The 18,931-nt window shown below is 41.9% G+C and overlaps 1 protein-coding gene across 1 annotated transcript in view; it reads right to left on the bottom strand.

Moving 5' to 3' along the window:
* ADIPOQ (adiponectin, C1Q and collagen domain containing) overlaps positions 1 to 5,159 on the bottom strand; it is a 14,884-nt gene extending 9,725 nt beyond the window's left edge. Inside the window, exon 1 of the mRNA XM_006765847.2 lies at positions 5,071 to 5,159. Within this exon, the coding sequence (XP_006765910.2) occupies positions 5,071 to 5,155 (85 nt within the window). The 5' untranslated portion in view covers positions 5,156 to 5,159. The remainder of the gene's footprint in view (positions 1 to 5,070) is intronic.
* Between the last annotated feature and the right edge of the window lie 13,772 nt (positions 5,160 to 18,931).

The raw sequence follows: 18,931 nt of genomic DNA, 5'->3' as shown, positions 1-18,931 counted from the left end.
TGAATCACAGAGAGCCCCAAACAAGATGAACCCAAAAGGCACACACCAAGACACATAATAATTAAAATTCCAAAGGTTAAAGACAAAGATAAAATCTTAAAAGCAATAAGAGAAAAGCAGTTCCTTACCTACGAGGGAGCTCCCAGATGACTGATGATTTCTTAGCAGAAACTTTGCAGGCCAGAAGGGATTGACATGGAATATACAAACTGATGAAAAGTAAGGATCTACCATCAAAATTACTATCATTACTATACCCAGAAAGACTAGCATTTTGAATCAAAGGAGGGATTAAAGCATTCACAGATAAGAAAACACTAAAGGAGTTCATCACCGCCAAACCACTATTCTCTGAGAAGAGGAGGAAGAAGAAAAAGGTAAAGATAAAAATTATGAACAACATAGTGACAACAAATACATATTTAGCAACAAGTGAATCTAAAAATCAAGTGAATGAAAAATCTGATGAACAGAATGAACTGGTAAATAGAATCAGCGACATAGAAAGGGAGTAGACTGACAATTCTCGACTGGAAGAGGGTATGGAGGGTGCAGGAAGAAAGTGAACAATAAAGATTTATTAAAAAATAAATTAAATAAGTAAATAAAAATTGTTTGTGATCTTTGTTTGGATATAATAATAGTTACACTTTGATTTTGAAAGACTTCTTTATTAAAATTGTTAAATGAAACCATGTGATCTAAGACTCAATTGTGCATATAAAGAAACCTTTCACATGGATCATGAAGATCAGTGCCAAGTTCCACTTCTAATTCTTCATTGTGTAGAAAGTCCTGCCTCACTTGATATTTAATTCTCTCAGCCATCTTGAGAGACAGTAAGAGGTATAAATAGGGAGCACATGCTTCATGATCTCAGTGCTCAGGTGAAAATAATTTGTTCTTACCTGAAACATGTTTCAGTCGCATATTAGTTGGAGGATTGTGTGGCATAAGCCATACAATGTACTTAGAACAGTGCCTGGCACATGTCAGTGTTCAATAAATGTTAGTTCTGGCCCAGCCAGTGTGTTCAGTGGTTGATCATTGACCTATGAACCAGGAGATCTTGGTTCAATTCCCAGTTGGGACACATGCCCGGGTTGCGGGCTTGATCCACAATGTGGGGCGTACAGGAGGCAGCCAATCAATGATTCTCTCTCATCATCGATGTTTCTCTCTCCCTTTCCCTTCCTCTCTGAAATCAATAAAAATATATTTTTTTTAATGTTAGCTCTAATTGTATCCATTTTAGAGATGAGGAAAGTGGTCTTCAAGGAGGTTAAGTGACTTGGCCAACATCCTCAACCTACACATAGAGGAGCTGGAAATCAAACTCTGGCCTTCCAAAGCCCAGTAATGAACTCTTAGGCATAGCCCAGAGGAGAAAAACAGCATCAGGGTCACACATCTGTCTTTTGCTATTCCATCTATAGGATGGAGACATCCAACAGCATAAACAGACCTCCAGATCATGATGCAAGTGACCTGGCTCCTAGTCTAAGCTCCACCGTTAACTCACTGGGTGACTTACCTGCCCCTACTCCCTTTTGGACACCATGCTCTTTGCCTGCAAATGTGATTATTAATCTTTATCTCATTTATTTCACATTATTATGTACAAATCAATTGACTAAAAGTATTTTATAAATGTATGAAGTGTTCCGTACATGTAAGTGAAGAGAATGACAGCAAACAAATATTTATGGGGCAGCTTTGTGGACCACCCCTATTAATCTTATTTCATCCCCACAACTCCAGAAGGTAGGACTCAATGCCCACAAGAGAAATCTGAGAACCAGAGAGGTATGATAACCTCTGCCCCAGGATAACAAGTGGAAGCGTGCAGAGGTGCCATTTGGAATGGAAGGCTGGCTCCTCTCTACTGCACTGGCTTTCATGGCCCCATACAGAGGAGCTTTTTGCTTTTAAAATTGCAAAGGCTTATATGAATGCATATAAGCAGAACCAATGGACACAGACACTAAGGGATGAGGGCACAAGTGAGGAGGGCAATGGGGGGATAAGAACACATGTAATACCTTAATCAATAAAGAAAAAATAAAAATAAATAAAAAATTACAAGGGGATGATCATAATGTTCTTTGAGTCCTCAAAGGCCATGTTATGATCTCTCATTTTCATATCCTTTATAATAAAAGCCTAATATGAAAAGTGTCCAGTCATCTGGTCATCCATTCAACCAATCAAAGCATAATATGTTAATGATATGCTAAGGCCAGTCAACAGTTCGCTATGATGTGCACTGACCACCAGGGGGCAGACGCTTCAACCAGGTAGGTTAGCTTGCTGCTGGGGTCTGGCAATCAGGACTGAGCAAGATGAGCCGGACATGCCCTGGAGCTCTCCTGTGGTCCCTCCCCAGCTGGCCAACCTCCCACGTCCCTCCCTGGCCCTGATCATGCACTGATGGGGTCCCTCAGCCTGGCCTGCACCCTCTCACAATCCAGGACCCCTCATGAGATGTTGGAGAGCCAGTTTCAGCCCAATCCTGCTGCAGGCCAGGCCGAGGGACCCCACTAATGCATGAATTCATGCACCAGGCCTCTAGTGTTAAAATGTATGAGAACTTCCACTTTGACCTGCTGGAATTTCAGTAACAAGAGCCGAATCTTGTGAAATACAAGGATGAGGTCTCCTTTGGGGCTGACAGGGGACAGAGCAGTATGGGAGGAAGAAGTTACCATGCCAGGCGCCAACTTTTCCAGCAGGAAAGGGCAGTAAAGCACAGTTCACACAGCCCCTGAGAGACAAGAGGGGCCCCAGAAACCATCTTCCCCCTCTCCCCTGCTTTTACAAATGGGGGACTAAGGGCAAGGAAAGAGATGCATTTATTAGATTGACCTAGAAACTAACTCCCACACCAGGAGCTTTTACACATTATTCATTTTATTTATTACTTACTAGTATTTTAATCTTTATAAGAACTCCATGAAGCAAGGAAAATAACCCCAACTTTTGGAATGGGGAAACAGAGATTTAGATGATTCCTATGAGATTTCCATTTGGCTTCCAAACCAGTGAGCTTTCCATCGCATTACACTGCCTCCCAAAAGGCTTCCCAGACTCAGCTTCTTAATCCACTAAATGAGATCATGTAAGATGAGGGCCATGAGAACACTTTGAAATTTAGCAAGAGTACTTTGGAGCATAAATTGTGTGAGGCACTTTTAAATCTGATTTAATTTAATCCTCCCTGTATAGCTTTTGACTCCCCTATATAGAAGAATGAAGAGACCAAGATATTGGTTTAAAAAATCATACAACTTTTTTTTTACTTTTTTAAAAAAATTTTCTTTATTAAGGTCACATATGTGACCTTATGCCCCCATTGCCCCACCCACCCCCCACTCATGCCCTCACCTCCCTGGTGTCTGTGTCCATTGGTTAGGCTTATATGCATGCATACAAGTCCTTTGGTTGATCTCTCTCCCTTACCCCCACCTTCCCCTACCTTCCCTCTGAGGTTTGATGGTCTGATTAATGCTTCTCTGCTTCTATCATACAACTCTTAGTTTGAATTATATGAACTTGCTGTTTTTAAAGGTTAAAAAATGGTAGAATACTGGCAATTTCACATGGTGCGACCTAATGCTAGATGGCAGAAGCAAGCATTAGCTCCGCTCCCAGGAGAGTTACCTGAAAGCTTTCACTCAGCCCTGGGAAAACTGTCAGCATCTCCATGCCCAAATCTCTCTCTCTCTCTCTCTCTCTCTCTCTCTCTCTCTCTCTTTCTCACACACACGCACACACACACACATGCACACACACACACTCACACTCATACACTCATGTTCTCAAAGAGCTAGTAAAGTAGAGCATTCCTCCACCACATTTTTAGCATTTGGGTCTCTGCACATGAAGGAATTCCTGATTGAAAGCTTCTTGTCTTCAGAGCTTCTACCTCCTGACCTCTGCCAAGTGTCTGTCTGAGACCGCTGGTCTTCTGGCTTGACAAGGAGTAGATGGAAAGGTCCCTGCAGCCACTTTAGAAAGGACAAGAACCAAGCCCTGTGCCTCTCTTTACAACTCCTCAAGCATTCTGGGAGGGTGGCTACAAGGACTGCCAATTAAGCTGCAGAGCTGGCTTTCTACTGTTTTGCTCTTCTGGGCATATTCTGCCAGCATAAAGGGCTCCCCGGTTCCCCAAACTTGTTAGGAGGAGCCAGCTTTGCCCCTAAGAAAAACTCACCTGGACAGAGCTTGATCTGAAAACCAGAACCTTCCCTATGAGGGACCCACATCCTCTGACACACAAGGACTGGCCTCACATCTAAAATGCCTCCCACTCTGGCCTCTATGTTGACAGCTAGAAACAACCAGGATGCCTCAGACACTGCTCACTGTGGAGAGCAGAATTGAGTTTGGCAAAGGCTAGGCAGACCCAGCTGTTTCTATCAGAAAATGTCTTCTAAAAATAAGATTTTTCATAAGCCCCTTCAGTATATGCCAGGCCTTTTGATCACTTTGTCTCATTCGAACCTCTCGATCACTCTATGAGATGTCCCCCACATCTCCGCAGATATCCCCATATCCACAGATACTCCCAAATCTATAGGGAATAATGTTTCATTCATTTTTGTGTCTTGTGAACCAGTAAAATCTGCTCAATAACATTTGCTGAGTAGAATCATGTGGTAGACCTGGATTTCAAACTCAGTCTGAGGTCGGTGCTCAGGCTTTTCCCAAACTGCCTCTTCCTGTGCTTCTTTCTGTGAGAATCATTTGATTCCCTTCTCCTCTTATCTAATTGGACTCTACCACTGGACCATTCCTCTCCCTCGCTGACCCTAACTTTTTCTCTGGGGAGGCATCTTGCCACAGAGTGAACTGGTCAAAATTCAAGATGGTCCCAGGCATTGACCAGAGGAACAGTCTCTTTTCTCTTGGAGCTGTGAAGAGAATCAAGAAAACTGCCCTGGCCAAGCTTTGCTGTATCATTCACCATGCTGCTGCAACAGAAGAGTGTGGGGGCACCTGAGCCAGAGGCCCCAAGGCAGGGCAGCCACCTCCAACCCCAGCCTCAAACTTTAATCACATTGCTCTTACCTCCAGGTGTGGGATCAGATCCACAGACTGCAGTCAGGATGGAAGAGAGGAGGAGATGCCTCGGCCTCAGTAGCCTGCTACTCATGGGGGCAGGCAGTCCCCACCTCACAGCTGTCCCTTCCCATTGGCCAACTCTGTGAAGGCCAGAGACCAATGGGCCAGCACCTTGGCCCTGGCAACTGCCCAGGTCTCTACTCTGGGGAACTGGGACAGGCCAGCTTGGTCTGAAGAGGCCAAGTGGAGACTCAGTCAAACCCTCATGTTCCCAGGCCTTGGCCCTTATTTTTGCTTCCTATAACAGCAATAGAAGATGGGGTAAGGTTCAAGACCAGAAGCAGGAAAACAATATATTTCTGCGTCACGGGAGAAATTTTCTCATGTAAAATGGAATCATCTAATGGTCCAGGAGACCCCTCTGCCCCCATAGATTTGCCCTAAAAGTCAGAGGCACCAGTTACCACTATCACACTCCTGGTCACTGCATATGATGACGTGTGAAACTGTGTGGTTCAGTCATTGGCATACAGAAAGGGGAACAGGCAGAGGGGGCTGCAGTAGAGTAAGAAATAGAATACATCCTCCACTCCCTAGCCTGGACCCCAGTTTTGTGAGAGACTATGTGTGTTAATTGTGAGAACTGAGGTGAGGGGAAGTTTCTGGATGGTGTGGGGCAGGGCCAGATTATGACCTTTAGAGACCCTGAATTCCAAAAGATTATGGAGCCCCACCCCTATGTAACTCATATTCAATATAACAGAAAACTTACATAAAATGTGATATTAGAATACCATCTTCCAAGATATTTCTGGTTCCAAAATTCTAAATAAGGTTTTAAAAGCTAACTTTTCAGGTGTGTGTGAGTTCTCTTTTACCAGTGCCTTAACCATGTGCCTAATCTACCTATTAGGGAACCCAGCTCTGGGCTGGAGCAGCCTGGAGGACCAGACGCTGCCATCCACATTGGTGTTCCTGGGCTTAGGCTTGAAATAGCAACATTCATCACCTTGGACTCTTTCTTGGCAGACCCATGTTATATTTTTGAAGGGCGGGATCAAAGTTGGTTCTTGCAAGCCACAAATTCTGATGCATTAAATGATCCCAGCAGTGCTTGAGATCCCAGCAACGAATTCTACAAGACATTCAGAAACAGAGTGTTTTCAGGCAGAGGATGGGCAAGAAAGTGTCTGCCTACCCCCAAATACCACCTCCACTGGCCACACAGAGCCTAAAAGTCCACCAGCAAAGTAAAGTAAAAGTATGGCCCAAGGCCTCTGCCTTCTGCTCATATAGTAGGTCCTCCCTTAATGTCATCCATAGGTTCTGTTTTATGAAGCGACATAAAACAAAACCAATTTGACCATAGTCTAATTGATATAAACAGAAGCTAAGTTCCTACAGCATCTCATCAATATTATAATAAAACATTGAATGAAATGATGTTATTCTAGGACATGCTGTATGCAAATGTTTCCAGAGAAGTCACATTGAGCCATTAACATTTAAAAAAAATTATTGAATTTATTGGAGTGACATCAGTTCATAAAATTATGTAGGTTTCAGGTATACTGCTCTACAATACACCATCTATATAATACATTATGTGTTAACCACCTAAAACTGAGTCTCCTTCCATCACCACTGGACAATTAAAATTAATCATGAGACCCTCTCCAAAGGCCTACTGGCTTAGATAAGGGGCCTGTGAAAATGAGGTTCTATATAGTTACGAGGTAGTTTGAACCAAGAAGAAAACACAGAGAAACTGCAGCAACTCTCTGTTTCATCACTGTTTCCTTTTTATTGTGGCATTTTCTTATTTAGTTCAGTCTGTGTTATTATCTTTCTCTACTTATTAGAATGTAAACTTCATGAAATCAGGCACATTGCCTGTTCAACATTGTGTCCCCTTGGCCCTCGAATAAGATCTAGTAAAAGGTAGGCAATAACAAATGTTGAATCAATTAGTAAGTGAATTGTTATAATCTTCCCTTGGAGATAACTATGATTGTTTCCCATTTTACAAATAAAGCATCTGGAGATCATTCTAGTACAGTGATAGCGAACCTATGACACGCGAACTCATTTTTTTGGTTGATTTTTCTTTGATAAATGGCATTTAAATATATAAAATAAATATCAAAAATATAAATCTTTGCTTTACTATGGTTGCAAATATCAAAAAATTTCTATATGTGACATGGCACCAGAGTTAAGTTAGGGTTTTTCAAAATGCTGACATGCCGAGCTCAAAAGGTTTGCCATCACTGTTCTAGTAAGTGACTTGTCCAAGGTACAGATTTAAGATTTGAACCCAGATTCATCAGACTACAAAATTCTTAGGCTTTGTAATACCTCATGTTCTTCATCCCTCCGGTGGACTCTGAGACTCTAAGATTCGTGCATGTATTTTAGGGTAGTTTTGAGATTGGCATAAGAAGTATTTTTGCCCAGCCTTAGGGACTGCAGCTGGTTATTGCAAGCTTTAACTATTGCACAAGGTGCAATGACTTTAGCCCTAAAATCTCGCCAAGCCTGTGCTGGATCGAACTGTCAGCCAGTGACATTGCGAAAGTCTGCCATTCTGAGGCCCCAGGGAACTCTGCCAGCTACTACAAAGGCCACTGTGTGGAAAGAAGCAATGCTGCTGCATACTGGTTTAGAGACTGTAACTGAAAAACAGTCAGGAACGCCTGGAGGCTAATCTTTTTCCCAGGACAGAACTGTTACTGGAATGAAATAATCAAAAAATGTGATCATTTCCTCCAGGGTATCATGGCTACTGTTCAAACCCCTTCAACATGTCCATTGGGATATTGAAATAGCAGGCTAAGTGTCCATGAAGTATGGTTAAATATTGCCACATAGTTTTCCTTGTCGTGATTTTTATTTTTTTATTTTTTAAAAATATATTTTATTGTTTTTTCACAGAAGATGGGAGGAGAGAGGTAGAGAGTTAGAAACATCGATGAGAGAGAAACATCGATCAGCTGCCTTCTGCACATCTCCCACTGGGGATGTGCCCGCAACCCAGGTACATGCCCTCAACCGGAATTGAACCTGGGACCTTTCAGTCCGCAGGCCGACGCTCTATCCACTGAGCCAAACCGGTTTCGGCGAGATATTTAAAAAAAAATCTTAATTGAGCAATAAGCATAACCACCATTTCAAAAAATAATACTGAAGATTGGAGCAGGATGGCAGAGTAAGCATACCCTGCAGCCTTCCATCCCATCCCCGAATCCTCAGAAATGTCAAGAAAGGAAAATATTCTTTATATCTTCCAAAGATTTGTCTACAATTGCACTCCATTCAAGGCAACTCTGAATTCTAACTTAAGTATCTCTTTTGTCCCTCATGATTTAGACTAATAATAACCCAGTTCTACTGGCAAGGAGGCCAGTTCAGATAAGCAACCTTAAATTTATATCTATGAGAGCCTATCTGCTTGGACTGCTTCCAATACCAAAATACTGCATCCATCAAGGAAGTTACTACCATAATTTTGGAAAGGCTGGAGAAGCCAAGGGAGGGAGATGATGTTGCCCATAGATCAGGAAGTGGCTACAGTCCCTGAGCTGTAGCCCATAAGCCTGCACTCACTGCCTGAACAGTAGCAGGGGCCACTGCCACTGCCATGGGCACTGTCTGAAACACAATACTTCTCCCCTTCTTCCCTCCTTCAGTCTTCTGTGACTGTCCTTCATTTGCATAATCTAAATAGCACTCATCTGGCAAGGGAGTCTGGGATATGTCATTTCAGATACACAGCTTCAGGAATACAAAGGGGATTATAGCAAAGTGGATATAGGGCTAAGTACCAACAGACATGATCTGGCATAGGCCACAAGTTCAACTAATCAAAGAATTTACACCCAAGGAAACAAAGCTAATAATTAAAAAAAAAGTTGTAGCCAAAACCGGTTTGGCTCAGTGGATAGAGCGTCGGCCTGTGGACTGAAAGGTCCCAAGTTCGATTCCAGTCAAGGGCATGTACGTGGGTTGCGGGCACATCCCCAGCAGGAGATGTGCAGGAGGCAGCTGGTTGATGTTTCTCTCTCATCGATGTTTCTGACTCTCTATCTCTCTCCCTTCCTCTCTGTGAAAAATCAATAAAATATATTTTTAAAAAAGTTGTACAGCTTAAGAATAATTATTATATTTAGAGAGGTGACAGGATATAGCATGCATAAAAATAATTAATGAATATTTTGCCACAGTCAGAGGTGAAAATAATTTTCTCTTCTTTAAGTCACAATTTTTATGTTGATTTGTTATAGCAACTCTAGGAAACTAATACAGGGATGTAGAGTTGGGAAAGAATTCTACATATGACACCAAAGGTATGATCATTAAAGAAAAAAATGGTAAATAAGACTTCATCAAAGTTAAAATTTTTTCTCTGTGAAAGACCCTGTTCAAAGGATGAAAAAGCAAGCTATAGACTGGGAGAAAATATTTGCAAATCATATAGCTGACAAAGGGTTTGTATTGAGATTATATAAAGAACTCTCAAAACTGAACAGTAAAAGAAATCCAATTAGCCCTAACTGGTTTGGCTCAGTGGATAGAGCGTCAGCCTGCGGACTGAAGGGTCCTAGGTTCAATTCTGGTCAAGGGCATGTACCTTGGTTGTGAGCATATCCCCAGTAGGGGGTGTGCAAAAGGCAGCTGATTGATGTTTCTCTCTCATCGATGTTTTTAACTCTCTATCACTCTAACTTCCTCTTTGTAAAAAATCAATAAAATATATTTTAAAAAAAGAAATCCAATTAGAAAATGAGTAACAGATATGAAAGATATTTCACAAAATATGACATATGAATGGCAAAGAAGTACATGAAAAGATATTTAACATCATTAGCCATTAGGGAAACACAAATTAAATCCACAAATGAGATATCACTACACACCTACTAGGATGGCTACAATTGAAAATAGTAGGAATAGTATAATGGTGAGTACATGTCATTATGCATTTGTCAAAACCTATAGAAGTACAACACTAAGTAAGAGTGAACTCTAACATAAACTGTGGACTTAGAATGATTTTTTTTTAAGGTAGGGAAGGTAGCATAAATTTTTCAGGATCATAAAACCACTAAGAATACTAAATTTGGGAAATTACATAATGAAAATGGACCACTGATTATTTGCCAGTGGGAATGAAAAATTTTCTAGCCAGTCTGGAAAATAGTCTGGCAGTTTCTTTAAAAAGTAAACAGTAGTCACACTCCTAAGCACTTATTCCCCCCAAAATGAAAATTAAGTCCAAACAAAAACCTACACATAACCTGAATATGCCTCTTCATATATATCTTTGTTCATAAAATAAATTCCTAAAAGTAGAATTGCAAGATCAAGACATATACACAACTTAAATTTTAATTGTTGTGAATTGATTTTTAAAAATTCATAGTGTTTTATCCTGTTCCCAACATGGTATGAGAGTACCTGTTCCCTTATACTCTTACCAATATTGCATACCATCAAATATTTTAAAATTTGACATTCTAATAGATTTTCAAGTATCTTATTTTATTTTATTATATATTTTATTGATTTTTTACAGAGAAGAAGGGAGAGGGATAGAGAGTTAGAAACATCGATGAGAGAGAAACATCGATTAGCTACCTCCTGCAAGCCCCGCAGTGAGGATGTGCCTGCAACCAAGGTACATGCCCTTGACCGGAATTGAACCTGGGACCCTTGAGTCCACAGGGCGACGCTCTATCCACTGAGCCAAACTGGTTCGGCGAGTATCTTATTTTAATTTGTAACTCTTTGATTATGTGTTATGCTTCTTTTTATATATTTACTAGAGCCCAGTGCACGAAATTCGTGCATGGGGCGGGGGGGGGGGGGGGGCCTTTCAGTCTGGCCTGCAATGACACCAGTGTCCCTCGCCCCAGCTTCTAGCCAGAAGGCCCTCTGCTCTCCTCCCTCCATGCAGCCAGGGCGTGGATGCTGGCCTCGAGTTGCCAGGGCAATGCCGCCAGTGTCGCACCCCAACCACTATGGGCATCACCATCTTTGTTGTGAAGTGATGGTTAATTTACATGTTACTCTTTTATTAAATAGGATTAGTTATTTGTATTTATTTTCCTATGAATTGCATTTATTTCCTTTGTCCATTTTTCTTGAATTATTTTCATTAATTTTTTAAAGTGTTTCTATATCAAGGAAATCAATCCTTTGTTATATGCTTGGAAATTTTATCTTTTAACTTTAAAAATGTTTTATACAAAAAAAATTTGCTTCCTGTTTATCCTAAATTTTTTTACCATTTCCTTTTGGCTTCTGGATTTTGTGTTTTGTTTAAAAGATCCCTCCCAGTCCAAAGTTATTCTTTAAAATATGTTTTCTTCTAGAATGTTCATGATTTCCTATTCTTTCATTATTTGACCAACCTGTAATTATTTTGTCAATAGGACAAAGACCACCTATAGAGTTAATCAAAGGCTATTTATTCAAATCTTACTGTTGAAAGGGGGTCACTGCCATCACTTTTATTCCAGTAGAGACTGGGAGGGGATTAAAAGGAGAGTGGATTTTATAGGCTGGAAAGAGTAAGTCTTATGACAGTCTTCGGTGAGTATTCTTTTAGGGTGGGATTTTCTAATTCTAGTAGGGTGGAATTTTTGAAAGTGAGGGAAGCTTTCTAATTGGCTTTCAAGTACATTTGGTGGTCTTTTATTGGTCCACTATTTGCTGGTACCTAAGTGGCAGCTTTCCTGGATGGGTAGGGTCATATGGGTTTTCCTGGTTTGGTGACTATGATACATATTAATGGACTGATAGCTGAGAAATTGCCTCTATTATTAGGGTCTATAATTTCTACCCCTTTCTTGAAGTTAGGAGTTGCCATATGACAACATTTTCAACACTAGAATTTGACAGAAGATGATGTGTGCTACTTCCAGACAGTCTTAAAATATTGCACATATGATCCTTCAAATTCTTCTCTATCTATGAACTGGAATGCAGATATACCTGTGATCCAGTTCTTTGTAAGGGAGGTTTTCTGTTTTATGTGTTTTGAGAACTACATTTTTTCCCAGGTTTATTGAGGAATAACTGACAAATATAATTGTATATATTTAAAGTGTAAAATGCAATGATTTGATACACATTGTGAAATGATTACCAAGATCAAGATAAATAACATCTCTATCACCTAACATAGTTAATCCTCTCTCCCTCTCTCTCTCTCTCTCTCTCTCGCTCTCTCTGTGTGTGTGTATGTGTGTGTGTGTGTGTGTGTGTGTGTGTGTGTGGTGAATAAACAATCAACTCTCAGCAACTTTCAAGTATATAATACATATTATTAGCTATAGGCCTGTGACCCAATTTTGACCATACAGACAAAGGTGATGTTCTAGGGGTGGTGGAAAACCCAGACAGAACTTGGAATTCTGACTAAATCTATGGAGTAAAGCAGTCTTCCTACCTGCCCTGGACTGTTACATGAAATAGGAATAAACTTGTCGTTATATTATTTGACCTCTTTGTTACAGCAGCTGACTAATATAAATGGCATGTGACATTCCACAAAGAAAAGAGTTCTGTAGTCAAAGAGTTTAAGAAATGACAGGGTTAATAAAAGCATACAAGTTTTCTTCCTATAAAAATTCTTTGAGCTAGAATAAATCTTTTCTTTTCTCCCATATTGCAACTTGAGGGAGAAAATTCTTAGTGGTTCTGAAAGGCACATCTGGAACATGCTGATTTAGATGATTTATATTTTCTCTAAATATTGCATAATGCACAGCTAGTGTTTAATATGCATTCAGAACACCACCAAATTTTAAAGAATCAAGGCTGGCTTTACTCCAAGCACTTCAGTCAGAACATGTCATTTCTAGAGGACGACAGGCAATATTTTTAAACCATAGAGAATGTGAATAATTCTTCCAAAAGCTTTAGATTTTGATCTCATTGTTCTGTATTCTTTTTCATCAAACAAATGGAAAGATGACAAAAGTTTTACCCACAGCAGAGTCATTTCTTATTTATTTACTAGAGGCCTGGTGCACGAATTCATGCACGGGTGGCGTCCCTTGGGCTGGCTGCCCAATTGGGGCCTATCGGGTCCCGTCTCACCCATTCCCAACTGGGCTGATTGGGGCCAGGAGGTTGGCCGGCTGGGGTGAGGGACTGCAGAAGGTTGGCTGGCCACGGGAGGTTGGCTATGGGAGCACACTAACCACCAGGGGGCAGCTCCTGCATTGAGCGTCTGCTCCCTGGTGGTCAGTGCATGTCATAGCAACCAGTCAACTGGTCATTTGGTTGACTGGTCTAATGGTTGCTTAGGCTTTTATATATAGAGATTTTCAAAGGGCTTTAAAAATGTACTGCAACCAGAATTCATCCAGCAATAGTTCCTGTGTGGCAACTGTGCATGAGGCCTTTGAAAAGATACAAGGTCCACTAGGTCGAATGGAAGGCCAGAGAGGACCACCCAGAGCAGCTGGAAGATATCTGGGAACACTAGCCATGAGGCCTGGTATTGCACTGGCTCCTCCGGCTGCCCATCTGGGATGTGAGAGATGTGAGGTTTGTGGAGAGGGTCTTCCTGCGGGGCCAGGGGATTTGGGCACTTTGTGCTCAGCCAGCACTATCAAGTGTGGCCATTTTCAAAGATTCAGAAAACAACAATGGTCCAAAGGATGGTGAACACTTTGAGCTGTGTTTCTGTAATCAGTGGCTGGCTAATCAGTGGAAAAGGTGTTCCAAGGACCCAAGTGATGTATTTCCGGACTGTTCTAATAGTCAGAACCCTGAGGATTCTTCTGTCCAGCTCTAGTTTTACAGATCCTCATTGAGAAATGCATTATCTTGTGATTGATAACGGAGAGGTCAAAGCAGAGAAGTTTGCTGAGAAACCTGCATCAAGACTGCCTGTATGAATGTGCACTATTGCTGGGGCTGACAGGCAGACCCTGACCAACAAACAGATGAATGATTACTCTGACACACATTTCTGTGAAAGAGTGGGCTAAGGGATTGCTTGGCTTGAGAAACCAAACAGCCCCATTCACCTGCCTCCTTAGGCTTTTATTGTAACAACAGCTTGAACTAAAATTAACTATTAGATAATATTAGGAGGGTATTCATCCTTGAGAAGACACATGTGTCTGTAGTGTCCTTTAAGCAAAGACCTCTAAAGACTAAACAAAGATTCCAGATAAAACACCTGGGGGCTTAGAGTTGTTTGGAAAAGTCAACTTTGGCCAGCCCCCCAGGAGTTCCGCTTTTTGGAGATTCCTCCTTACAAACTTTCCAATCAAGTCCTGTGCTTACCCACATCTCCCCTTTTTTGTTTTGCTGGCTGCAGAAGACAGAAGGAGATGGTGAACTTTCTGCTTTGGAATGTTAGGATGCATGAAGCACATTCACTTCTCAAGTTCCGATTTTGTAGACTATAAGAAAAACAAAGAGAATTACAATGACAGCAATGGTTAGTCTGATCAGATTCTAGGAAACCAAGTAGTGGGGTCTATATGCTCCTTTATCGTATTCTAAGCAGAACTCTGCTTTTTTCATATTCGTTGATAGCAAGTAAGGACTCTTTAATTTGCCTTTGTAACATATTTACTTCTTCAGTAAGATTATCATGAAAGACTCCCCATGGATGTTTTTTAACATCAATCCACTGATGGTGACTACTGTTCTATTTTAAGGGGGTGACACATATGTGCTTATGTTCCCAATCGCAATTGAGCACTTGCTTGTATGCTATAGTGTCCTGTCTTTCCCCCAAATATTCAATGGCTGCCTCTATTACCTGTAGTCTAGCTAATATTTTTTGATCTACGTGCTGTTGCATAGTGAATTCCCTAGTTACATTATAGGCCATACTGTCTGCAAATGTGGCAGTCTGCACAGACTCACAAAGGGCCACCACAGCAGTGCTGGCAGTAGTAAGAATAACAACAGCTGAGATGATGGCTGCAATGAGCATTCCCAAAACTCTTTTGGGCTGTAATTGGCTCAATGCTCTTTCTAAGATTTCAATAGCTATGAGCCTTGCCATTTCCTATTGAGATTAACAGGTATTAGGATTTTTGCTTGTCTCCTAAGTACTATAATAGCGCTGATGTTCAATGAGGTTATATTCTGGGTGGTAATACAGGATGCAAAATAAGCGCCTTCTCCAACCTGTATTAGAAAAGAGGTGTGCACAGGTGGACAGGGACTTGATTCTGGGTCTTGTGGCATACCCCAGACTCTGACAGGAGGGAGATTTTCATATACATTTTACTAATTTTCTTTCATCTCTGACACTTCTATTATAAAGGGCAAATAGCAATGTTAAAATATTTCCTCTAATTAATTCCCTTTTTATGTGCACAAATTTCGTGCACCAGGCCACTAGTGATCCTATAATTGAGGATCTAGTTGATGAGCTTTCCCACACCAGAGGACGGCAGAACCTTAGGTATTACAGGCTCTACAGGCTCTGCTTCAGGAGGAGGGAGCAGTAGTAAATCCTCCTGTCACTCTGTAGGGTTGATCCTCTATATGAAATGGGCATAGTGCAGCTTGAATAAGAGCCCACATAGTTAATGATGACAAGGGCACTCGTTTTCCCCGGGCCTGATTTCTCTTTAAATTCCTGCCCACTTGTTCCCAGAGATTAAGGTCTAGCATTCCAGCATTAGGGAACCAAGGATTATAAATTTTAACAGTCTGTAACAGGCTCTTTAGTTGTTCTTCCGTAACAGAGGCACCACCTGCTTTTGATAACTATTTAAGCACTGTGATATATTGCTGTTGTTCTCTGGACAGCTGTTGTCCAATTGTGAAACCTTAGCTGAGAAACAAGCCCCTCGCACTTGGAAATCCCAAGTGGGCTCCAATGACTTACTGCACGGTAACTTTGGTTTTCTTACGCTTCATTTTTTAGGATTCCACTGTGTCTCATTGTGTTCCTTGTTCCTCACACAGGGAACCACTTGCCGGGGCTGACCGGCAGACCCTGAGTGACAGATGAATGATTACTCTGACATATGTTTCTGTGAAAGAGAGGGCTAAAGGATTGCTTGGCTTGAGAAACCAAACAGCCCCATTTGCCTGCCACTGTTTATTGTAACAACAGCTTGAACTAAAATTAACTATTAGATACTATCAGTAATCATCCTTGAGAAGACACATGTATCTGTAATGTCCTTTAATCAAGGACATCTAAAGACTAAACATAAAGATTCCAGTAAAATACCTGGGGGCTCAGAGTTGTTTGGAAAAGCCAAGCCTTTGGCGAGCCCCCACCCCCACCCCCCAGAGGTTCTAACCTTTTGGAGATTCCTCCTTACAAACTTTCCAACCAAGTCTTGTGCTTCTCCACACACTATAAGTGAAAACATGCCAGCATGAGTATACCGTCTTGTGACTTGGTAGACATGACCAGTGCTGTTCATGCAGCAAAAGGCTCTGTGTGCTTTAAAAAAATCCCAATCTGTGACAATAGGGTGCTGAAGGCCTGGGGTTCAGGGGGAAGGGGGAGTTGGGCAGGAGCAGGCTGAGGGGATAAGTCGGGGGAGGGGGACATATGTAATACTTTCAACAATAAAGAATTATTTTTAAAAATCCCAGCCCAAGCTTGGGTTGGGTCTAAAGCAAGTTCCCACCTTTGGGAAGGACATCCCCACAACCCTTCAGCAGCAGGCAGAGGAGGTCATGGCTGGTTATGCAGGAGCCTAACAAAGTTGCTCTGCAGAACCTCCCTGAGACCCTGCAGTGGCTCTCCTGCGCCTCCTCTGCAGCTGACCTCACCTGCGAGCCACACCCGACTTCACTTCAAGTCACAGTTGGCTGGTCTCAATCCCCCTCCTTTCCTACAAATGTTCAAGAAACAGCAACAAAAGGTGGAGGAAGGTGGGACTCACCTTAAAAGGTATGTGGGAAGGAATAGCTGGACCAATGAGAAAGCCATAAATGAGCTGAAGAACTCTAGGAAGGGCAAGTTTAGAGGGGCTCTCACACACTTGGGCAATTGACTGCATTATTGCACCTGAGTCATTCCCCACCTCCAGGTGAGGATTTTTCTGAACTTGGAAAGAGGAAGGATTCTCCCAGTACTGCCAAGACTCAGATGCCACCTCCCTGCTGGGGACTGTGGATGGCCTCCTCAGCTCGTGGTGCCATAGGTAAGGGTGGAGGAGCAGGGTTTTCCTACTGTCTTTAAATACATCATGATCCAGTGTATTACACACATGTAGATGCACATTAAAATGAGTTTTACATGATATAACCCTCACTATGAGTGATGTCCTTTTATAGTTTGCATTGTGTTATTTAAAAGCACTGTTCTAGGCAAGAATAGAGGGGAGAAAGGTAAGAAAGAAAATCAGAAGTGGAATGGGAGTAATGTGGGAAAGGAAGAACAGAGAAAGAAGGTGAGGAAGTGGTGGGAGGTCACAGAGAGGCCTGCCATGATGTCTCTTCAAGAGCATTTGCTCTCTAATAACCACATCCCACTCTGTGTGTGCCCTCGGCACTGCTTTTCCAGTGGTCCCTGGGCTACTTGGCAGCAGGAACAAAATCGTTTGCACCTCTATAAACCCCACACCTCTTAACAGAGGAATTCTTAGAATCAGAAAACCTTAAAGGACATCCCTTAGTCAAAGTGTATCATTTTCCAGGGAAAGAAACTGAGTGAGTCAGCCAGCCAGCCAGTCAGACTGAGATTATTCACCTCAGTCAGGCCCTGAGCATAGTCAGGATTTGCTGGTGACTGGTCCCAAGCATCAGTTTTTCACAGAAAAGTGAAGGTAGCAATATCTATAGTAGAGATTAGTAGGAGAGTTAGTTTTATGTATGCCTGGCACACCACAGAAGCTCAATAAACAGCACCTGCTATTATTATGGCTAGTAGTAGCAAGAGTGAAAACAATCTCAGACAGCACTGGCCACTTCAAGTATGCTGCCATCATTAACTCTTTGGGGAGATTTGGCTGCCAATGTCTTCACCCTAGACCAGTGGTCGGCAAACTGCGGCTTGCGAGCCACATGTGGCTCTTTGGCCCCTTAAGTGTGGCTCTTTCACAAAATACCACGTGCGGGCATGCACGTACAGTGCCATTGAAACTTTGTGGCCCATGCGCAGAAGTCCGTATTTTGTGTAAGAGCCCCACTCAAGGGGCCAAAGAGCCGCATGTGACTCGCGAGCCACAGTTTGCCGACCACTGCCCTAGACAAAATGGAAATCTTCATAGGCATGTAAGGAAATGACCTTAGAAATAGAAATAGGAAAGATGTGCATACATATACCTACAGGCCTTAATAAATATTCATCTTGGCTATACCAACATTTTTAGTGTATATTTTTGAGAATGGGAATGGTTTCTATTTCCCTACTGATTTCATCCAGCATGTTGGGGAAGACATAACCCTCAGAGGCTCAAGGCCACCCTAGTATATGTACCAAAATAAATGCAAAAGTGATTTATAGAGATGGATAAAATAAATGGGGAAGGTACGCCAGAAATATTCATGATAAGAACTCGAGAGCATGCTCTCTTCCTTCCACAGACCATCTTCAAAATTCACAGTTTGTAAATACAAATGTTTTAGGAAACTTTAGTGTTTAATGCTTAGATTGGGTTGTTGTTTTGCTTTACAAAAGTTAAATGAATCTATTAATAATTGAACTCAGTTGGGAGTTTAAATTATCTACACCTGGGATGCTGGAATGACTGGAATGACCAGTTACTATGATGCACACTGCAGCTAGCCAACTAGCCACTCAATGCAGGAGCTGCCCCCTGGAGGTCAGTGCACTCCTACAGGGGGAGCACCACTCAGGCAGAAGCTGGGCTCACGACTGGTAAGCACAGTGGTGGTGGGGGGAGCCTCTTCCCCC

This window comes from Myotis davidii, unplaced genomic scaffold (genome assembly GCF_000327345.1).
Source record: "Myotis davidii unplaced genomic scaffold, ASM32734v1 scaffold41, whole genome shotgun sequence".
NCBI classification, from domain to species: domain Eukaryota; kingdom Metazoa; phylum Chordata; class Mammalia; order Chiroptera; family Vespertilionidae; genus Myotis; species Myotis davidii.
This window is presented reverse-complemented; position numbering and strand designations above follow the sequence as displayed.